The sequence below is a fragment of the Drosophila miranda genome, chromosome XR, assembly GCF_003369915.1.
Source record: "Drosophila miranda strain MSH22 chromosome XR, D.miranda_PacBio2.1, whole genome shotgun sequence".
In the NCBI taxonomy this organism is placed as follows: domain Eukaryota; kingdom Metazoa; phylum Arthropoda; class Insecta; order Diptera; family Drosophilidae; genus Drosophila; species Drosophila miranda.
Window position 1 is genome coordinate 11,306,919 of NC_046674.1, and position 18,722 is coordinate 11,325,640.

Consider the following 18,722-nt stretch of genomic DNA (forward strand, 5'->3'; position numbering starts at 1 on the left):
CCATTGACACAACATAAATAACCGTGTGAGAGAGGCTGTTATAATTTATAATCCTTGCTGTGGGCATGGCACCAGCAACAACAACAACAACAACAACAAGAACAACAGGAAGAGCGACAGCCATAATGCAACAAGAACAACACTAGATGGTGCCATGCAGAGAGTGCAAATATTTTTACTTGCTGCTCCTCTCTCTTTCTCTCTCTTTCTGTGTACCTGTGCGGGGGCTCTTCGATACCCTTGCCAAAAATGAGTATCATGATGTTCAGGAGCATCAAAAACGAAATATGTATGTACATATGTGGGATGTAGGATAGGCAACGGCTCGTGCTGCTGCTGCGCTGCCAGCACAATCAGCAAGGCTTCGTGACTGTTTTCTACACATATACAACAGCAGAGACCGCAGGCAGCAGGCAGCAGAGAGCTCAGATAGCAGAGAACGAAATAGATCGAGAGAGCAGACAGCAGAGACCGAAAGAAATCAAGAGCGCAGGCAGCAGACAGCAGAGAGCGAGAGCTCAGATAGCAAAGAACGAAATAGATCGAGAGAGCAGACAGCAGAGACCGAAAGAAATCAAGAGCGCAGGCAGCAGACAGCAGAGAGCGAGAGCGCTGGCAGCAGACAGCAGAGACTGTGACTGAAAGTGATCCAGAGAGGAGGCAGCGGAGACCGAAGGAGATCGAGAGCGCAGATAAGCAAACGAAGCCTCTGTCGACGCCTACGCAGACCGCGAGAGAGGCTTCAAGTACAAAAGGCTTCAAAGGCAGAGCGAGATGGCATGATCCCAGGGTAAGGAAGACTTTGCAGCGTGCATGGCGTGAGTCTACTACAATAGCAATTATGTACGTTGGAACCATTTTTTTTTTACTAATTATCAAATCATTAAATACTTTATCAACAAAAATGCATTGAAATGCATAAATTCGTTGATAGTGGAAAAATCTGAACCGTTGCATCTTAAGAGGGTATCACATGTCACGGACAAACCCAAAATCCTGGCTTTTCTATTATTTTTGCTCCCTTTCGCCTGTTTTTTTCCTATATTTTATTTGTTCGAAGTCCGCCCAGGCGGTATGTCTCTCTCTCTTCGGCTCAGGTCATCCTCCAACCAGGTGGCAGGCACAAATATTTTGTTTTGTTGGTTCGTACACCTTGCACCCAACGCCCCCGCCCCCGCCCCCGCCCTCGCCCTCGCCACACCACTCGCCTGCATTTAGTTTATGTGTTTTCCTGGGGCGTTTTTTTTTTGTTGTTTTCTATTCCTACAAAAATTAGGTCAAAAGTTTATTGGCTAACATTTGTGTGTGGGGGGGGCGGCAGCGTGAGGGTGCTTCTGCCAACAACATTAATGTCAAAAGCAGTTTTTGGCACTGCTTTAATGCCAACTACAACAACACCTCCCCCCCTCCCCGCCGGCGGTCCACAGCTAATTACAAACCAATCAGAAGTGCCGCCCCACAGCCGCAGCGCTAATAAATTCCCCATAAATTATAGAAAAATTCAAATGAAAAATAAAAATTATGGCAAAGCCGAAAACTGAAAACTGAAAACCGAAAACTGCCAAACGCATTTAACGCGTAAACTAGTGAAATTATGGTTTGAACAGACACCCGAAAGGGATGCCCTCCCTACTATTTTAATAATTTAAATTGTTAAAATATGTAAATGGGTTCAACATGCTTCTGTCGGATGCACACTCCCTGGGAGGGCGCTCCTCCGTTTGTGGCAAAGATACATATTATTGGATCATTCACATTTCAGTGAACATCAATCGAACGAAGAGGCGAAGAGTTCTGCGACTGAAATCGAGACGAAAGTCGAGAATGTTTCAAGTTTTTGTTTCGAGACTCAACCCCTAATGAGAGTGGAAAACACACACAGAGAAACCCCTTGGCAATGTGTGTGTGTGTGTGTGTGTGTGTGTGTGTGTGTGTGCCCATGATTATGACAGATCTCCTGGCATCCAGTGGAAACCCACTGTAGTTATTCAAGGACTACTGTCGCTGCTTCTGCTACTGGCACTGGGAAACATGGCCTTAATTAAACGGCAATTGTGGTCATCAGCTGTCGGCCTCTCCGTTGCCTAATCAGTTTTGTGCGATGAAAGACTAAGCCTGGGATTACGGGCGTCTGCTCGGCTCTGCTCTGCTCTGCTCTGCTCGGCTCTGCTCTGCTCTGGCCATTGGCCACTGGCCATGCGGGTGCGACATTTGAATAATGAATGTCAGCCCGATGTTTGTGCTGCCAGGGAAAAATATAAGCCGCCCCCCCCCCAGCTCCAAGTCACCAAATGTCACTCAGCTGTCAATTGTAGGTAAATCTCAGAGACATTGAGTCACACACAGAGAGAAAGTCAGGGCATAGTAGTAGTAGTAGTAGCAGTAGTAGTAGAAGTAGTAGTAGTAGTAGCATCCCACCCCGCATCTAATTGGGGCGTGGCTGAGTGACTGACTGACGTTCGAAGAAGATTCGTATGTAACTAGCAAAATGCATTTGGCAGCGCCCTGCCCCACGTTTGTCTTCTGATTGCGGACAGGACACTGGACCTCCAGCTAATGCCTCTAATTGGTCTGATTATGTCGTTTGTGATTATCCAAGTGCCTGGGCACTGTCCCGTGTCCCGTGTCCCGTGTCCTGTGCCCTGTCCTGCCACACGTTTCAGCATACAATTAGGCGCATCTAAAGCTAAATCTCATTTATCAATCACGTGAGGCAGCGAGGCACTGAGGCAGCGAGGCACCGAGGCAGGGTGTGCCCTGCAGCGCGACGATTATTTGATAATTTGCCAAAGACAGGGCCGACATCGTTTGATAATCCGAGGCTCTGGCTCTGCTTCTGCCTCTGATTGGGTTAACTAATAACCGATAAGCCCACACACATCAGAGATCTCCTCGGGGGGAGTCCCTTCCACCTTCAATAAAAACTTTGGGCAGGCCAACCCTTTGGTCTGTGGCTCCATCAGTGTGCAACTTCTTGGCAGCTGACAAGTGTGACAGGTTTTAAGGGCCATAACTAAGGCTCATCCGCCTCCTTCTCCTCCTCCCTTCGGCAGAGCCCACCTTTTGGGTTAAAACTCTCTGCGGTTTCTAGGCAGAAACACACACACACACACACGCACGCACACGCATTACACATGTACAAGGCATGGCAATAATACTAAATTTTACACCCCACACACACACGCACCCAGGCACAGAGAGGGAGGGGGAGAAAGACTTTCACATGACTCGTTAAACTTTCTGGCATTGTAATAGTTCTGCTCGGATGGTTTTCTCTTTCTTTGGAGAGAAAGAAGAGCGAGAGAAATCCCAAAAACCGAATGTTTCCTGCCGCACATCCCACCGTCCTGCTGCTGGGGCTCTGCCTTACATGCTGCTCCTTGTTGGTGGTTTCTCGGTCTCTCTCTCTCTCTGTCTCTCTGGTTATGCGCATAATTTATAGAGTGCGACAATATGTTGCCCTCTGTCTGGGTTCTGGGCGCTGGGCGCTGGGCTCTGGGCTCTGGGCTCTGCCAGAAGAAAACTTTTCCACTCTCGCTTTACGGCGCCGCTGCTCAAGAAAGTAAGATTTCTTTGACCGATACAGACCGACCAATGGGCGGGCGGGGGTAAGAGGTCACAGGGCAAAGGCAAAAGTCAAGGCTATTACCATAAGGGAATACCCCATCCCATGTCCCATGCTTTCGCCACTTAACAAAAAACGAAAAAAGACAACAACAACAACAACAGCTCTCCTAATTCTCCAAGTTCCATTTGTATCTCTGCCACGAATTCTCTCCCTTTGGAACGCTCACACACACACACACACATGTGAGGAGGGGGATGGGGGGGGGGGGGCGGTGTTTAAGGGCGATAAAAATGCAGAAACAAAAACATTTTGTTAGTTGCATAAATTTGCGTTGTTCTGTCCCGCTGATAAAACAGCGTCGAAAAAAGTGTCGTCGAGGGAGCAACTTGAGTAAAACTGTGTGCAGCAGGCAGCCAGGGGGTGGGGGTGGGGGGAAAGTGGGGCGGAGGGAGGCAGATACAGGAAAAAAAAAAAGAGTCCAAACAAGCTGCTGCGGGGGGCTGGCAGCAAAACAACAGAAACACAACGGGCGGAGTGGGGAGGGGTGAGAGGGGGGGGGGATGGAAAAGTTTTAAATACACATTTACGTAGAGAAAACCGTTCTCTCTCTGTCGCTCTCTCTGTCTCCGTTTCGTATGAGGAATATTTAAATATTTGCCCTGGCATACTTTTGATGCCTGCCGCCAGTCCCCCACCCCCCTCCAGCCACCATCCAACCTCTATGGATCCTTTAATCGGGGGGGGGGCACCAAAACCACAGTTCAATGGCCTCCTCAAGATACGAGCCCAATGGGGGCACGACGCGGCTGCGGGGTAAGTTCTTCACAAGTTTCTTGCATGCCTCATAATCCTGCCACAAGTCCCACCACACACACACACACACACACATGCACTACCCCCTCATTCGTATCTCTATTTACAATTTATGGCCCCACGTAAAGGTAAATAAAGTTGCAGCAAGCTGCTGCTGCTGCTGCTGCTGCTGCTGCTACCGCTCATTGCATGCCACCAAAGTGATGTGTGCCCCGTGCAACATACACCCCAACACTGGCTCTGCCTCAACGCGCGCTGGTGGTTTGCCATACAAATCCCAAAACCATTTCACTAATTGAAATGAATTTTCATACAGCAAAAGGAGGAGCAGCAGCAGCGGCAAGAACATCAGTGTGGCAGACACTTTCGTGTCGCAGCACAAAATTGCAATGACCTCGGGCAACAGCCAGAGAGCGTGTTGCAGCAGCAGCCCAAAATGTTGGGAATAGGCAACGACGGCGGCGGTGGCAGCGGTGGCAGCGGCGGTGGCTGCCTCACAGTTGAATGACTTATCATCCACATCCACATCCACATCCTCAAGAGTGTGGCAGAAACGGGAAACTTTAAGAGCTTCGAGACGTCTCAAGCAAAGCTTCCGAATGAAATATGAATTGGGTACAGTCAGTCCTTTGGGAGGAGGGGAGGGGGTGGGGGGGGCAGGATATAACTTATTAAAGTTTCCCCTACAGCCCTTACAGGGCGGAGGGAGGAGGGAGGACTCTCACTTACATTCTAAAAATATTTCAATTAAAAATTCATATGTTCCAGAGATTGCGATGGATGGATGGATGGATGCGGGATGGGGGGATGGGGGATGGGGGAAGCCAAGCCAAGCCGCCACCGAATCCCCAAACGGATTGAACCACTCGACATGTCTCAAGATGCCACAGCAGCAGCAGCAGCAGCAGCGGAGAAAGTAAGTGCTGGAAGGGGAAGGCAGGAGGGCGGGAGGGGTAGGAGAAAGTGCAGCGTGTTTTCTTGGCTTTTTTTTTGTATTTGTATTTAAATAATTATGCAATATTCCTCCCTGGCGGAGGCCACACCACATCCAGGAATTTTCAAGTTCATAATTATGCGATGCATCCCCTTCGGCTCCTCCGGCTCCTCCCGCTCTCCTTGCACTCATCCTGCACTTCCTTTTCCCATTTTTAATTTATTTTGAATAAGCAGAAAAGGCACAAAAGACGACGTTGCCCAGACACTGACGGCATTTCCCTCAACGGAAGTCATTCTTCCCCTCCAGCCTCCCGCCTCCCGCCTCCAGCCTCTGCTCCTGCCGGCTGCACCATCTCTGCGTATACGTAATGTCGTGTAATGTTTGAGCTCTGCCATGGGGGGGGGGGGGGCATGGCTTCCCTATTGAAAGGCGTTGAGCGTGGCATGTAAATGCAAAATGGCGACAAAGCGAGCCTGCAGGGAGAAGGATATGTGCACATATCCTTCCCTCTACTCCATGCACAGCTATTCTAAGCCATTTGCTTGGCTTTTTTGCTTCTTTGGTTCTTTGGTTCTTTGCTTTTTTGCTGTTTGTTCCCCGCTCGCTCGCTGGGGCAACATTATTTTAATTAACATATTTATATGTGACGCGGGGATAAGCAGCAACAAAAGCCAAGTCCTTCCATGCAACAGTCGGTGTGTGTATTGCAATTTTAATTACACAGAAAGAGAGGGGGAGAGAGAGGGAGAGAGGGAGATGCAGCAGCAACAACGGTGGCAAATCTTATAGAATGTTGCATTGCCATGTTGCCATATGAAAATCATTAAAAATTGTTTGCGAAAGGCGAAATCATTAAAAACATATAAATTATGCACAGAGCCCCCCCCCGCTGCCCCGCTGCCCTCCCCCATCCCACTCGTTTGCCGCATTGCAACACAGGGCTGGCTGGCTGCCTCACTCATAATTATGCAACATATAAATGCCACCAGCACAAGGACATCCATCCATCCATCCATCCAACACACGGGGCAGAGAGGGACGCACGGAGAACATTGTTTTGTTCACGGAATATTTTTGTGGGAGGCAGGGAGGCAGGGAGGCAGGAGGCAGGTCTACAGTCTTGGGCTTGCAAAAAGGGTTCATCAAAGGTAGAATCCGGCACAAGGTATTTCGTGCGCGCACCTAAAAGTATGCCTTAAGAACTCCCGAAAACAGGAGAAGAAAACTTGTCCTTCTGCTCTCCTTCTAATTAAGTCGCAAGGAAAGTTTGTTTCGGGCCGCCCCGAGAAGTTCTCTCTTCTCTCGCTCAATTTTTGGGGAATCCCAAGTATGGGATGCTGGACGAAGAGGGAGGAGCAGCCTCCTATGGGGCGCTCAATCGCACTCAATATCAATAAATCCCGCAACAATCTGCATTCAAAAATCAAAAGGATACACAGGAACCCATAAAGAGGGCGACAGTAGGGGTGGGGGGGGAAGAACAGGCCAGACAGGAGCATAAAATGCCAATTTCTAGTTGCCAAATGGTTATTGCCTGGTCTATAAATGCAGCAGCAGCCGCAGGAGCAGGGAACAAGAGTTAAAGCCACGTGTGAGGACCACTCGAAATGGCCAGAGCTCTTACCTACGAGTGTGGCCATATATATACGCCACACACACACACACACACACACATATGAATGCATATATGCATGTGTTTGTCTGGCAAGTTAAGTGCCAAGCGGAACACGAAGGCAATTTGTTGCGTCACAAAACCAAAAAAAAAGAAGAAAAAAATGGAAACCGAAATGTGGATCGAATGGATTGGAATTGTGGATTGGAACTGCCCTCTCTCTCTCTCTCTCTAGCTCTCTCTCGTTCTACACATATCTGTCTCTCTTTTGGCAGGAGATAAAATTAAAATTGTGCGTGAAAACTGCATAAAGGATAAAGGACTGCCAGGCAGGAGCAACGAGCAAGGAGCATCGTACTTAGCAGGCATAAAATATAAATTACTATCCTGCGCCATAATAAATTTCAGTTAAATTTATATACACTACTATATATAAAGGAACGAGTGCTGCAGCACCACCGGAGTGGGGCAGAAACCCATTATGAATGAATTTAGTAGCAGGAGCGGCAGGAGCAGCAAAAACCAAAAACGTGCACCATTACCACTATCCGTATATTTATACAAATTTAAAGGCACTTTCTGGGGATCCTCCCTGACAGAGCCACCCCACCCACCCACCCCAGCCCGAGGGGTTGAGGTTTTTGAAAAATGCTCGCAAATTTACGAGTATTTCCATGGCTGGCAGCAACGATAAACCAGAGAGCCCAGACCCCGAACACCGAACACCGACCATCGACCACCGACCACCGACCACCGAACCGGTCGAAAGCAATAACGACCAGCCAATAGACCCTGAACTCGACTCTCGACTCCGGCTGGACCCTCGGCCAGTCCCGGCCAGTCCAGTCCGGCCGGACAGTGTAAAGTTAGTTGAAGGACACACAGGCAGGACGGGCAGGACAGGCTGGCAAGACAGACAGGAAAAACGGCTGCAGACGATGGGGAGGCGCGGTGCTGTCTAGGCGCTTGAACTAGGCGGAACGGAATGGAACGGAACGGATTGGAACGGCGCTGCTCCTCTTCGTCTGGCAGACGCGGTCAATGACAGCGCAAAAGTTTTTGCTGCAAACTAACCTCGAAAGCGATAAAAAATTAAAGCAACAGGAGAGGAGTGAAGGGGGAAGAAGAGAGCCAGAGAGCCAGATAGCCAGAGACTTGCCGCATCAGAATGCCGCAATGGCCTGTTATTATAATGAAAAGGAAGCAGAGACAGCGGCAGAGGCAGTGACAGTGGCAACGGCAGTGGCAACGGCAGTGGCAGAGGTGCACAAGTAGAATCATCAGCAGCATTGGAGATACAGAAATAACAAGTGGGGTCTGTCCAGAGGATACCCAGTACTCTAACAGCTAATCAGAGCACTCGCAAATGAAACCCTCAACACATTTTTTCCAATGCTGGCAGCAACAACGAAAACAAACCCCGATCTCCCACAGACCCGAACACACACCTTTTGTTGCCTTCGCTTTTGTGTTCGCTGCTTCGTGCGGTTTCGGTTGAGCCGAACAGCAAGAACAACAGCTTCAAGCAGCAAAAAGCTTAAGGCGGCCGCGTAAAGGTGCGTGAGAGAGTGGGTGAGAGAGAGAGGCGAAGAGATTTAATTTCAATGCACAAAGCTTATCTCTCGATCGCAAGCACGCACATGCATGGCAAAACCAGCAGCAAAACCAACGCACGGCTGAGTCTCGCATGTGAAGCTTGCGGTAAAAGTGAGTAAATTCTTGAGACTATCGTTGACGAACCTCCCACTGGGCCACAACACCGAACGAGTTATGAATTATATTTATACAATACTCTTTCTCTTTGGGATAGTACAGGGTACTAAAAGTTGCCGAAAACAGGGCTACCGAGGCTACTGAAACGGAAGCCAGTTACATTTGCATGTCCAGGCGCGTCCCTTTCAAGTGCACAGAGACTGCGAGACTGCGACTGCGATTGTGACTGGAGAGTGGGAGGGAAGTGGGAGGTGGGAGGAGTGCCCTTAGTCATTAACAATTTAAGGTGCGGAAATGTTTAACGAGTGTTGTACAGTGAGCCCGCTCACAGTTGGACCCCGAATCTGGTCTGCTGCTGCTTCTCCATTAAAGCTTTAAGCACCAGCTGCACGCTGGGCACAAAGTGAATCACAGCAGAGATCCCTCTACCTCTGCCCCTCCCCCGCTGTGCTGACCACCCACTCAATATGTCGACTTTTGTTTTGGATGTTCCCTTTGCCATCACTTTGGCGTTTTTTTTCTCTTTTTTTCCCTGGCAATTTATGCAGTTTTCCTACTGGGATATATATATACATATGTATGCATATATATGTACATATATCTTCTTTTTTTTTCTGTTTGGCCAAACTTTTGTTTCGGCCTTCCAGATAACTCCCATGTGTCTGTCTCTGTGTGTGTGTGTGTGTGTGCCTGTGTATGTATCCAATCGTGCAGAATGCCCATTTTTATATGTATTTGCATATGGTGCATAAGCATTTTTTCATACCCCCCCCCCCCCCCCCGGCCCACACCACCATCGACAGAAGCTCCTCTCCACTCAGAAAATTTAAACTACATACGAGAATGGAGGGGGGAGGGGGGAGGAGGCATGTGGCATGCGGCATGCGGAATGTGGCATGGACCATAATATGGACAAAGTTTTTCCCCCTGAAAAATAACGTAGGCCGTTTGCAGTGCGACTGCCCCTTCTGCCACGGCACCTGCCCTGATTCATTCATTCATTTGACAGTTTTTGGGATTCATTTTTTGTTGTCTGTTTTTTCTTTTTCGGTTTTTTGTTTTCCTCTTCTTTTTTTTTTTTTTTTGGGGTGCCAAAAGTCAACAAATATTTTTCCCATAAAAATTGGCATTGAGTTGGAAAAATTGAAATGAAAATATTCACAGAGAGAGTGGGGTGGGTTGGGAGAGAGAACTAAAGCCAAATGTCATGTATTTGTCCGTACGACATACGAGATATATTTTATATATATACACAAATACAAATACATATGTATGTATGCATGTAGGGGCTTGGGAGGGACGGGTTGGGTGGGGGGGCAAACCTGAATATCACTTTTGTTATAGAATTTAATCAATATTTGTGTTACGATGACAACCCGATGCGTGATCTCCCCGGCCCCGTCACCGCCCCCACCCTCTGGGCATCATAGTTGCCTCTTCTCTGTGGCACACTCTGGCTGTTGCCTCTGGTGGACGATGGACAGTGGACGGCGGACGGCGGACGACGGACGACGGACGGTTGGTTTAGAATGTTTATCAATTTATGCACAAATGCAAATAGAATTTCATAAATAGTCATTTAATTGCACTTTGGGGCAGGGACAAACGAGAGAAAGCCCATAAACGATATGCAAAATGCAAATTGGCCTTTTGCAACAGAGACAGAGACAGCGACAGCGACAGCGACAGCGACAGAGGGCGAGCAGGCGGCTTAGGCCATGCCACGCCACACATTCCACATTCCACATGCCACATGCAAAGTCCCTGCTGCTGCTGCTGCTGCTGCTGCTGATGATGATGATGATGATGATGATGTGACGTGAAAAGTGTGCAACTGCCAGATTAAAGTGCTTCGGACACACACATACTGCCCCCGAAGCCCCTGCCTGCCTTCTGACCCAAAAAATTGCCTTAAATTTGGGCCACAAAATGTTGAAAGCCCAACTACAGCTGGCCAGCAAGTTTCTTGCATACAAAACCAAATGTGAGACAGCGAGAAAGAACGAAAGAAAGACTGACTGCAGTGGGGATGTGGCAGGGCAAAGTGGGCTGAAAATTATATGGCACACGCAGGAAAATCAAGACAAAGCTTGGCATATATACGATAACAGTGCTTTCTGCCTCTCTCTCTCTCTCCCTCCATCATTGTGTGTGCGTGTGTGTGTATTTATACAATGCAAAAACAAACAAAAGGCAGCAGCGGAAAGCAAATACAGAGGGAAAAGCAACACAGCCCGAAAGTATGCTACAGTGCGAGGCAAGAGGCAAGAAGAAGCCGAGCGACCCAGTGCCGAATACTGCGATACTCTAACAACATAAATAGCCCGAAACTAGCCTAAACTCGATTCGAGCACACGGAATGCATTTAGTTTTTGTTTGTCTTGTTTTTGCACTCTCGGCCATTCGCTTACTTTGAGCCTTCTACTGTTCCGATACGAGTACCAGCCAGCAGCCTCTCCCCAAAGCCCTGATACCCTCGTCAAAAGTAGTCACAGGAGAGGTGTGCGGGTGTGGGCTTTCCCCCCCCTTCATGTGAGTTGTGTTGATTTCTTTTCGTTAGCTCTCTCGCATTTTGTTGGTGTGCAAAAACAGTAGAGTGGCTGCCTAATGAAAGCCATACTCTCTTTTTGCCAGCCAAACATAATCGTTGATGGAACTGCATTCAATTAATAGATCCATAAACCCAAAAAACATTCCCCCTCCCCCTATCCACTACCCCGATGTTTTTCGGAAAGCATTTTACATCAAGTCAAACGCTCTGTCGGTCGTCCGTCCTTCCGTCCGGCTGTCCGTCTGTTAGCCGCAGTTGTTTGTCCGTGTTTTTTTGGCCATTTCTGTTTAGGCCCCTGCGGTCGTTTGGCTTGCCGTTTTTTCCTGTCCTGTCCTGGCCTGGCCTGTGCTGCCCTGTGCTGCCCTGTGCTGGCCTGTTGTGCCGCTGCCAACTATTTTCACTCGACTTTCGAATGTTTTTATCCCTAAAGCCTGCTTGCGGATATGCATAGAGCGGCAACACAAACAAACAAACAAACAAACAAACAAACAAGCAAACAAACAGGGAAAAGCCAAGCCCACCCCCACCCCCCCACCACCAAACTCTGTGCAACAGAAAAAAACCGAAAAAAAAACAATAAAACGGCCAAGAACATTGTTGGAAAAACAATAAATGGCAAATGTATGGCGGCATTTTAGGCGCATGGCGCATCGGAAACAAAAGAGCTGAAAATTTGCAAAATGCTGCGGCCTTTTCTATGCACCCCCCACCAACCCCCAACCACCCCCCACCCACCATCTGCTGTGTTTCTGTTTTATTTTTGTTTTCTTTGGCCGGCCGTATTTTGCATTTTTATAGCAATATGGCAAATGGAATTTTTGTCCACGAAAGAGAGAGAGAGAGAGAGGGAAAGCAAACGCTAAACATTTAAATGAGTCAAGTGGCTTTTTGATGGTCGCCGTGGCCTGGCCTGGCCTGGCTCTGGATTTGCATATGACGGGGAATACACACAAAAAAGGGGGGGAGGGGGGCAAAACGGCCCACTTTCCAAATGGTACACCCATCAAGGGGGGGGGGGGGGGGGGGCGGGCAAATAAAAGGGGGGATTGTACTTACTTAGATTTCCACTAGGAATGTAAACGTTGCCCGATGGCGTTCGCACCAAACAAGATGGCTCAAAGTCAACGTCATTCGGATTGTTAACGGTTAAACGACCATTCTGCATGCGACTCATTGTTGGATTACGCGGCGGTACATCCGGTGGGGCCGTTGGCGTGACTCCTTCCAGGAGGAAGCCTGAAAAGAGTGCAGCAAGAGCGCACACGAAAAAGAAAAACAAAAAAAATATGAAACGGAAAAACAAACAAAATATTCATTAGTCGGGCGAGCCATTCGGGCGAAATTCTACTCCCCCATCTACTCCCCCAATCTACTCCCCAATCTACTGCCTTTTACAGCTTAATTCTGACACCAAAATCATTGCGCATTTGACACGAAAAGCGTATTCTTTGGGCCGTGCAACAAATGGATTTTCATGCCGCAATCAGTTGCCCCAAAACAGAACTAAATCGAAATCGAAATGAAATTATTCAACAGCATAGAAAATTCGATTTGTCTCCATATCGGGTTTTTTACTAAAAAATTAGCAGGCGCCAAAAAAACAAAATAGATAAAAAATAAAATAAAAACAGAGCAAAAAAACATAAATAAAAATAGGGAGGAAAAACCATCGAAATAAAATTCAATTTCTGTTCTGCGCGCTAGAGGAAATGCTTTTGATACCACACACACACACACACACACACACACACACACACGCACACTAGCCCACTCTGGTGCGCGTATCTGTGTGAGAAATGGGGCTCCTCTTCTGTAATAAATTTCAAAAGCATTCGCATTCATTCGCATAGAAAATTTTAAGCTCATTTATAGGCTTAAAAGGCATTGCTACGCACAAGACGTGGGGCAAGGGGGGCAATGGACAGTGGCAGGGGCAAACAGGATGCTCGACAAATTCAAATGCCGAGAGCGGCAAGGCAAGAGCAAGAGAAATGTCTAATAAAAAGCAACAAAACAAAACGGAAATGCCAACGGCCAAAAAGGAAGAAAATTTCAAATTTGTTGAGATTTGCCGGGCGCGAAAATCATATCCTGCCCAGGCCCCACTCCCACCTAAGCCTCCTTCTGAGAGGAGTGGCAGGACGAGTGTGTGCCGCTGCTGCCGCTGCCGCTGCCACTGGCTTAGTGGGGAGCCTCCTTCGGTGTAATCGCCTTGCGTTAGGCCGACAGACTATTCCCGATTCCCGCTTTTCTTTCCTCTCCCGCTCTCCCGCTCTCCTTCTCTCATTCTTTCCTTCTGTGTTTTTTCCGTTTTTTTTTTCCTGTTTAGCTGGAAGTGGCCGTGGAGGGTCTGTGGGAAATCTAAGCTGCAGAAAATATGACACCAACTTGTCTGCCTGCCTGCAGTCCTGCCCTCCGCGGACGCTCCTCGGGTGGGGGGTGGGGGGATGCTGCCTGAATGGCCGCGGGGCCTGCGCATTATCGTTATAATGAAAAGCGCCGCTCCACAGAAGCCACACAGCAGTGGCAGCGGCACGGTGGGGGGGGGGGGGGGTGGTAAAAACAACAAAAAAAAACAAGCAGTATCCTGCAGGATACTCTGCTCCACTCTGCTCGGCTCTGCTCTGCCCGCCAGCAAAGATTATTTCACGCGGTTAAACACAGCAGCAAAAGCGCCAAAAAGCACCAAAAGTTGCTCTCCAAAAAATTTTCATTCAAAATTGGCATTGCGGGTGGGGAAGAGAGGGAGGGAGACAGAGACAGAGGCAGCCGGTCATCTGTGATTAACACTGGGAATGCCTCGAACAGGATGGCGAGGGGGGGCGAATGGGGGGGCGGCACGGGAAATGGGGCACGGGCAGTAAAATTTTTGTGGACTTTTGTCTTTGGCTTGCGTGTAATTAGATTTGAGATTTAAGGCGCTTATGGCTGATGCGCAGCAAATTGAAATTGAAAATGTCCATGGCTTATGGCTGATGGGCTGTCCTGCTGCTCCTGGCGCTGCTTTTCGGATTCCAGTGCGTATGGGTAACGAGCTGAAATGAATGCATCATTCATTGGCCAAAGAGACAGATAGGGAGGAGGGAGGGGTGTTGCATTTGCCTTTGCACAAGCGACGACATCATTTAGATACTCAAAAGAAGCGCCGCTAGTGCGAGATTTAGTCGAATATTAAGCCAAGAAACATGGCCCCCCCCCCCCCACCCACCACCTACCACTGCGTGGAAAGTCCCCCAACTGCCACGAGCCACCTGCCCCCTGCCACTGGGCAAGGGTATCTGGATGGTCGTTTCCTCCAGTCTTGCTTGACCAAGTCAAGGGCTTAGCCAAATGGCCAAAGAGACAATGGGGCCACGGAGCTTGGCGGGGGAGTGGGGAGAGGGGAGAGGACTCTTTCTTCGTTGGGATTGTCGCCTGACTGCCAGCCCGACTGCCAGTTGGCATCCACATCCACATCCGCAGCCACATCCGCATACACATGCAGAGACAGAGACGGGGGCACGGGGGGGACAGCGGGAGAGAGAGCCAAGGACCACTTAAAGCGCAGTCGAAGTAGAAGAAGACGAAGGAGGACGCAGGGGGACGCAGGGGGGGTAAAAGAATGAACAACGGGAATGGAATGGCAACTACTGGGAATGGCGCTGATAAGCAGCTTATCTTCATTTCTACAACCCCCAGCGTTTATTTTTCCCCACCATATCTCCCTCTCTCCCTCTCTCCCACTCTCCCTCTCTTTGTGTGTGTCTGTTGTTTGTGTTTTTACAGTGTGTTGTTGTTGTTGTTGTTGCTTCTGTGCTGCCATTGTCGTTGTCATTTTGAATGCGAATGCGAATGCGTTGTAGTTGTAGTTGTAGTTGTTCCCGCTTCTGGCTGCCGCTGCTTCTGGCTGCCGCTGCTTCTGCTTTTCGGGGGGCACGCAAAATGTGTAATGGCATTTCGTCAGACAGAGCATGAAAAAGTGAACCAAAGTGAACCAAAGCGAGGCGAGGCTTTAGTGATAACCAAGGGAAAAGCACCAGCCGGATTGGGGTGTGCGTGTGTGTGTGTGTGCGAGTGTGTGTGTGTGTGTGTGTACACCCAGAGAAATTAGCCCTGACATTCGATGCCCATGGAGCGTGCCAATTGTTAAAACACATTGAGATGCAAATATTTGTTCGAAATCATTTTCATAATTTTTCAATCACATTTAAAATTTATATTAAATATTTGACACATATAAAATATAAATGTAATATTTTCCACATTTAAAACTAATATTTGTCATATTTATATTAAATATTTCTCACATTTAATTTTAAATTGAATATTTCCCATACTTTAATAAAATATTTTTGTGGTACTTAAATTATTTGACAAAAATAGAATTTTCAAATTAAGTAAAAATAATATTTAAAATATGTAAATGTGAATATGTAATGTGTTACAATTATTTTTAAGTGTTTTTTCTTTAATTTTATGTACGCTTAAATCAAAGTGAATTTAACAACCGAATATGTGGGGTTCTCTTCTCTGAGTGTATGACAAAGCAAATTTTTCTTCTGCTCTGTGGGGTGGGGTGGGGGGTGTGTGTGGTTTTTTTTCCTCCCTTTTAAACAGCATTTGTTTCCTTATATTTGCTGGCATTGCACTGTAATGCTTTTATAATGCACTAAAAACCCAAAGAAAAAAAAATGAGGAAAAACGAAGCCAAAATGGCAACAGAAAATTCCCAAATTTATGCGAAATTTAAGGCGAAAATTTAAGACAAATTTCGGAGGCACATGCGAGGCGGGGGCGCCACTCCAATTAGGGTCTGGAATCCGTGTTCGAAGAAGTCTCCCCGAGAATGAAAAACATTTAAGCAGGAGAACGCACAATGGGAAATATGTTAATTAAATTAAATGAAATGAAAGGGAGGAGCAGGGAGGAGAAGACAGGCTCAAAAAGGGAACAAGGGAGAGGGAGGGACCGCCACCAGCTGCTTGTGGCATGCCAACAATGAGAAATAGGGAGGGGGGGGGGGGGGGCCAACAATGCCAACACCTTCAACAGGAGGACCTTTCTGCAGCTCCTTCTTCCAGAGAGAGAGGGAGAGAAATGTAAAACACTTTTGGTATGACAGCTGAAATGTCAGTTAAGCATGAATTGCTGCAACCTGGGGGCTGGGGAGGGGCTGGGGGAAGGGAGTAATGAGAGCCTGAGCCAGGTTACTTGTCCAGGAGCTCTGTGTGTAAGCCCCACCCCCCCCCGCGGGTGCCCACTGGGACACTGACAACTGCTGAAGAGTGCCGTTTCTTAACTGCAGTTTTCTCCACTCTCCACTCTCCTTTCTCCTTTCTGTTTTCCTTTTTCCCTCTTTTTTATTACGTCAGAGGGTTAAGTGAGAGATAAAGATGCTTTCATTTGTTGGGGGGAAGGGGGAGGGGGGCTACAGCTGCTGACAATCAGCCATCCATCCGTTGGGTATATCCTCCCCCCCCCCCCTCTCTCTCTGTGTGCGTGTGTGTGTGTGTGTGTGTGTAGAGCTCATTACATCATAGGAAAAGCAGCTCCCATTCGAACCAGAAACGAGTGGATTCTGGGCTTCTGTGGATCTTTAATAACAATAATCGAAGAGGACAACAATGATGACAGGTAAACCACACACACACACACACACACACACACACACACACACACACACTCTCTCTCTGTGGCCCACACGGCGAATACGGAATAAAGAGAAGCTGCTGCTGCTGCTGCTGCCATTTTGTTGATAAGCAGCAAGCGCAGACAGGGAGAGAGATAAAGAGGGAGAAAGGGATAGAGTTGCATAGACAGAGGGAGAGAGACAAACAACAGGGCTGGGCTGGGCTGCCTAAACACTGACAATTGGGCCTTTGGCCTTTGTTTTTGGAGCGTGCGTGCATCCTTCGTCCTCCATTTGCAGGCCTCGTCCTGGGCCACCGTTTGACCTGTCTCCACGTGCCCCCTGGTGGAGCAGCAGCATCATAATGCGGGCCATCTGTATGCGTATACGCGGTCCCTGCCTTACCACCCAGCACCCCCACCCCACCCCACCCCCTTTGCCATTGTTAATATTTGCACTAATACAAGGAGCGAGACAGGCCGCTTTGTAGCCTCTGTACGTGTCCGTGTGTGTGCCGCCTGTGCTTGACATATAAATAGAGGACACTACACACACACACACACACACACACACACACACACATTGAAAGTTGTCAAAGAGAGCGGCGAGTCCTGGGTCATCGAGTAATTCCTTTGCATAGGTAGGAATTTGTGTGTACAGTTTATTAAATTTGAGACCATCACAGGGCCCCCCCTCCCCGCCCCACACGCAACTATTTATGTCCCTGTCATGTACGCCCCCCCCACCCCCCCCGTCCATTCCCACTCCCATTCGCATTCGCATTTGTGCGTCCCATTTGCAAAGCCCTTCCGCATCGCACAATCTTTGTTTGTCAAAGTTTTTGGCGCTCGCTCCTCTCTGGGAGAGGAGATTTATTTAGTCCGGGTCTCGCACAGGCAAAACTTTGGATTTACTTCGACACAATTGTCAGCTTAGTCACGTTTCATGTGTCGACGGATGGATCTAGTACAGACAGGGAACAGAAGAGGGGTGGGGGAGGGGAGAGATGGGGGGGAGAGAGGCAGAAGCTAATGCTAAACACGACATAAAGGTAAAAAGCCAAAGGCACGCGATGCGAATATTTTAACGGCAGCGCAGACCAAAAGAAAAACCCAAAAGATGTTGCACGAGGGGCGGTGGAAGGGGGGAGGAGGGAGGGAGGAGGTGGAAAAACTACAAGTCGGCGCTTTGTTTGCTTTGGTTTCCATTTTGTATGGCAGTTAACCGCAGCAAGAGGCAAGAAGCATCCTGCCTCGTGGCTCCTGTCTCCTGTCGCCTGTCGCCTGTCTCCCGGCGAGGATCAAACTTTGATTCGAGCCAGCCCCAAAGGGGATAGGGCTCCACAGGCAGGAGGTGGAGCTCCTGCTCCTCCTTGCTGCCATTAAATCCTTTTTGGCTGCTGCCTACTTTGTGGCGCAGTTAATCAAATTTCCAGCCACTGACCCAGTTTGCTTAGAAGCCAGCCCGCCACCCCCATCCCCATCCCCATCCCCCCCCCCACCCAGCACCAACTCTGGTTGACAGCTTTTGATAGTTTTTCCTGCGACGTCGCGTTAATTGATTTTGTGGCATGCAAAGTTCAGCAGACGACCGCAAGCCTCCGCCCAGCCCCCCCCTTCCGCCCAGCCCCTCACCCCATCCGTCAGACGATTTGAGCTCATTTTTTCTCCATTTTTGTTGTTGTTGTGCAACTCTTCTACTTAGTGGCAAGTGCAGGGGGCCTGCCCTGCCTGCCCACCTCTAATCCTATTAGACGCTGTCTGCCACATGCCCCTCCACCCCCCCCTTTGCGGCTCTCTGTGTGTCGCATACTTTGCGGTTTTTACTTTGTCGCGTCGTCGTGTGTCGTGTGTCGTGTTTCGTGCCACTGATGTGTAAGCACCGTCGTGTGGCATGCTTTAAGGTGGCAGCTTTAAAGGC

The 18,722-nt window shown here is 48.6% G+C and overlaps 1 protein-coding gene across 5 annotated transcripts in view; it reads right to left on the reverse strand.

Annotated features, from left to right (window-relative positions):
- LOC108151085 (teneurin-m) overlaps positions 1–18,722 on the reverse strand; it is a 139,376-nt gene that overhangs the window by 42,781 nt on the left and 77,873 nt on the right. For all 5 annotated transcript variants that reach the window (XM_017279469.2, XM_017279468.2, XM_033387163.1 and 2 more), the window contains exon 2: positions 12,251–12,430. In XM_017279469.2, coding sequence (XP_017134958.1) covers positions 12,251–12,430 — 180 coding nt within the window. The remainder of the gene's footprint in view (positions 1–12,250; positions 12,431–18,722) is intronic.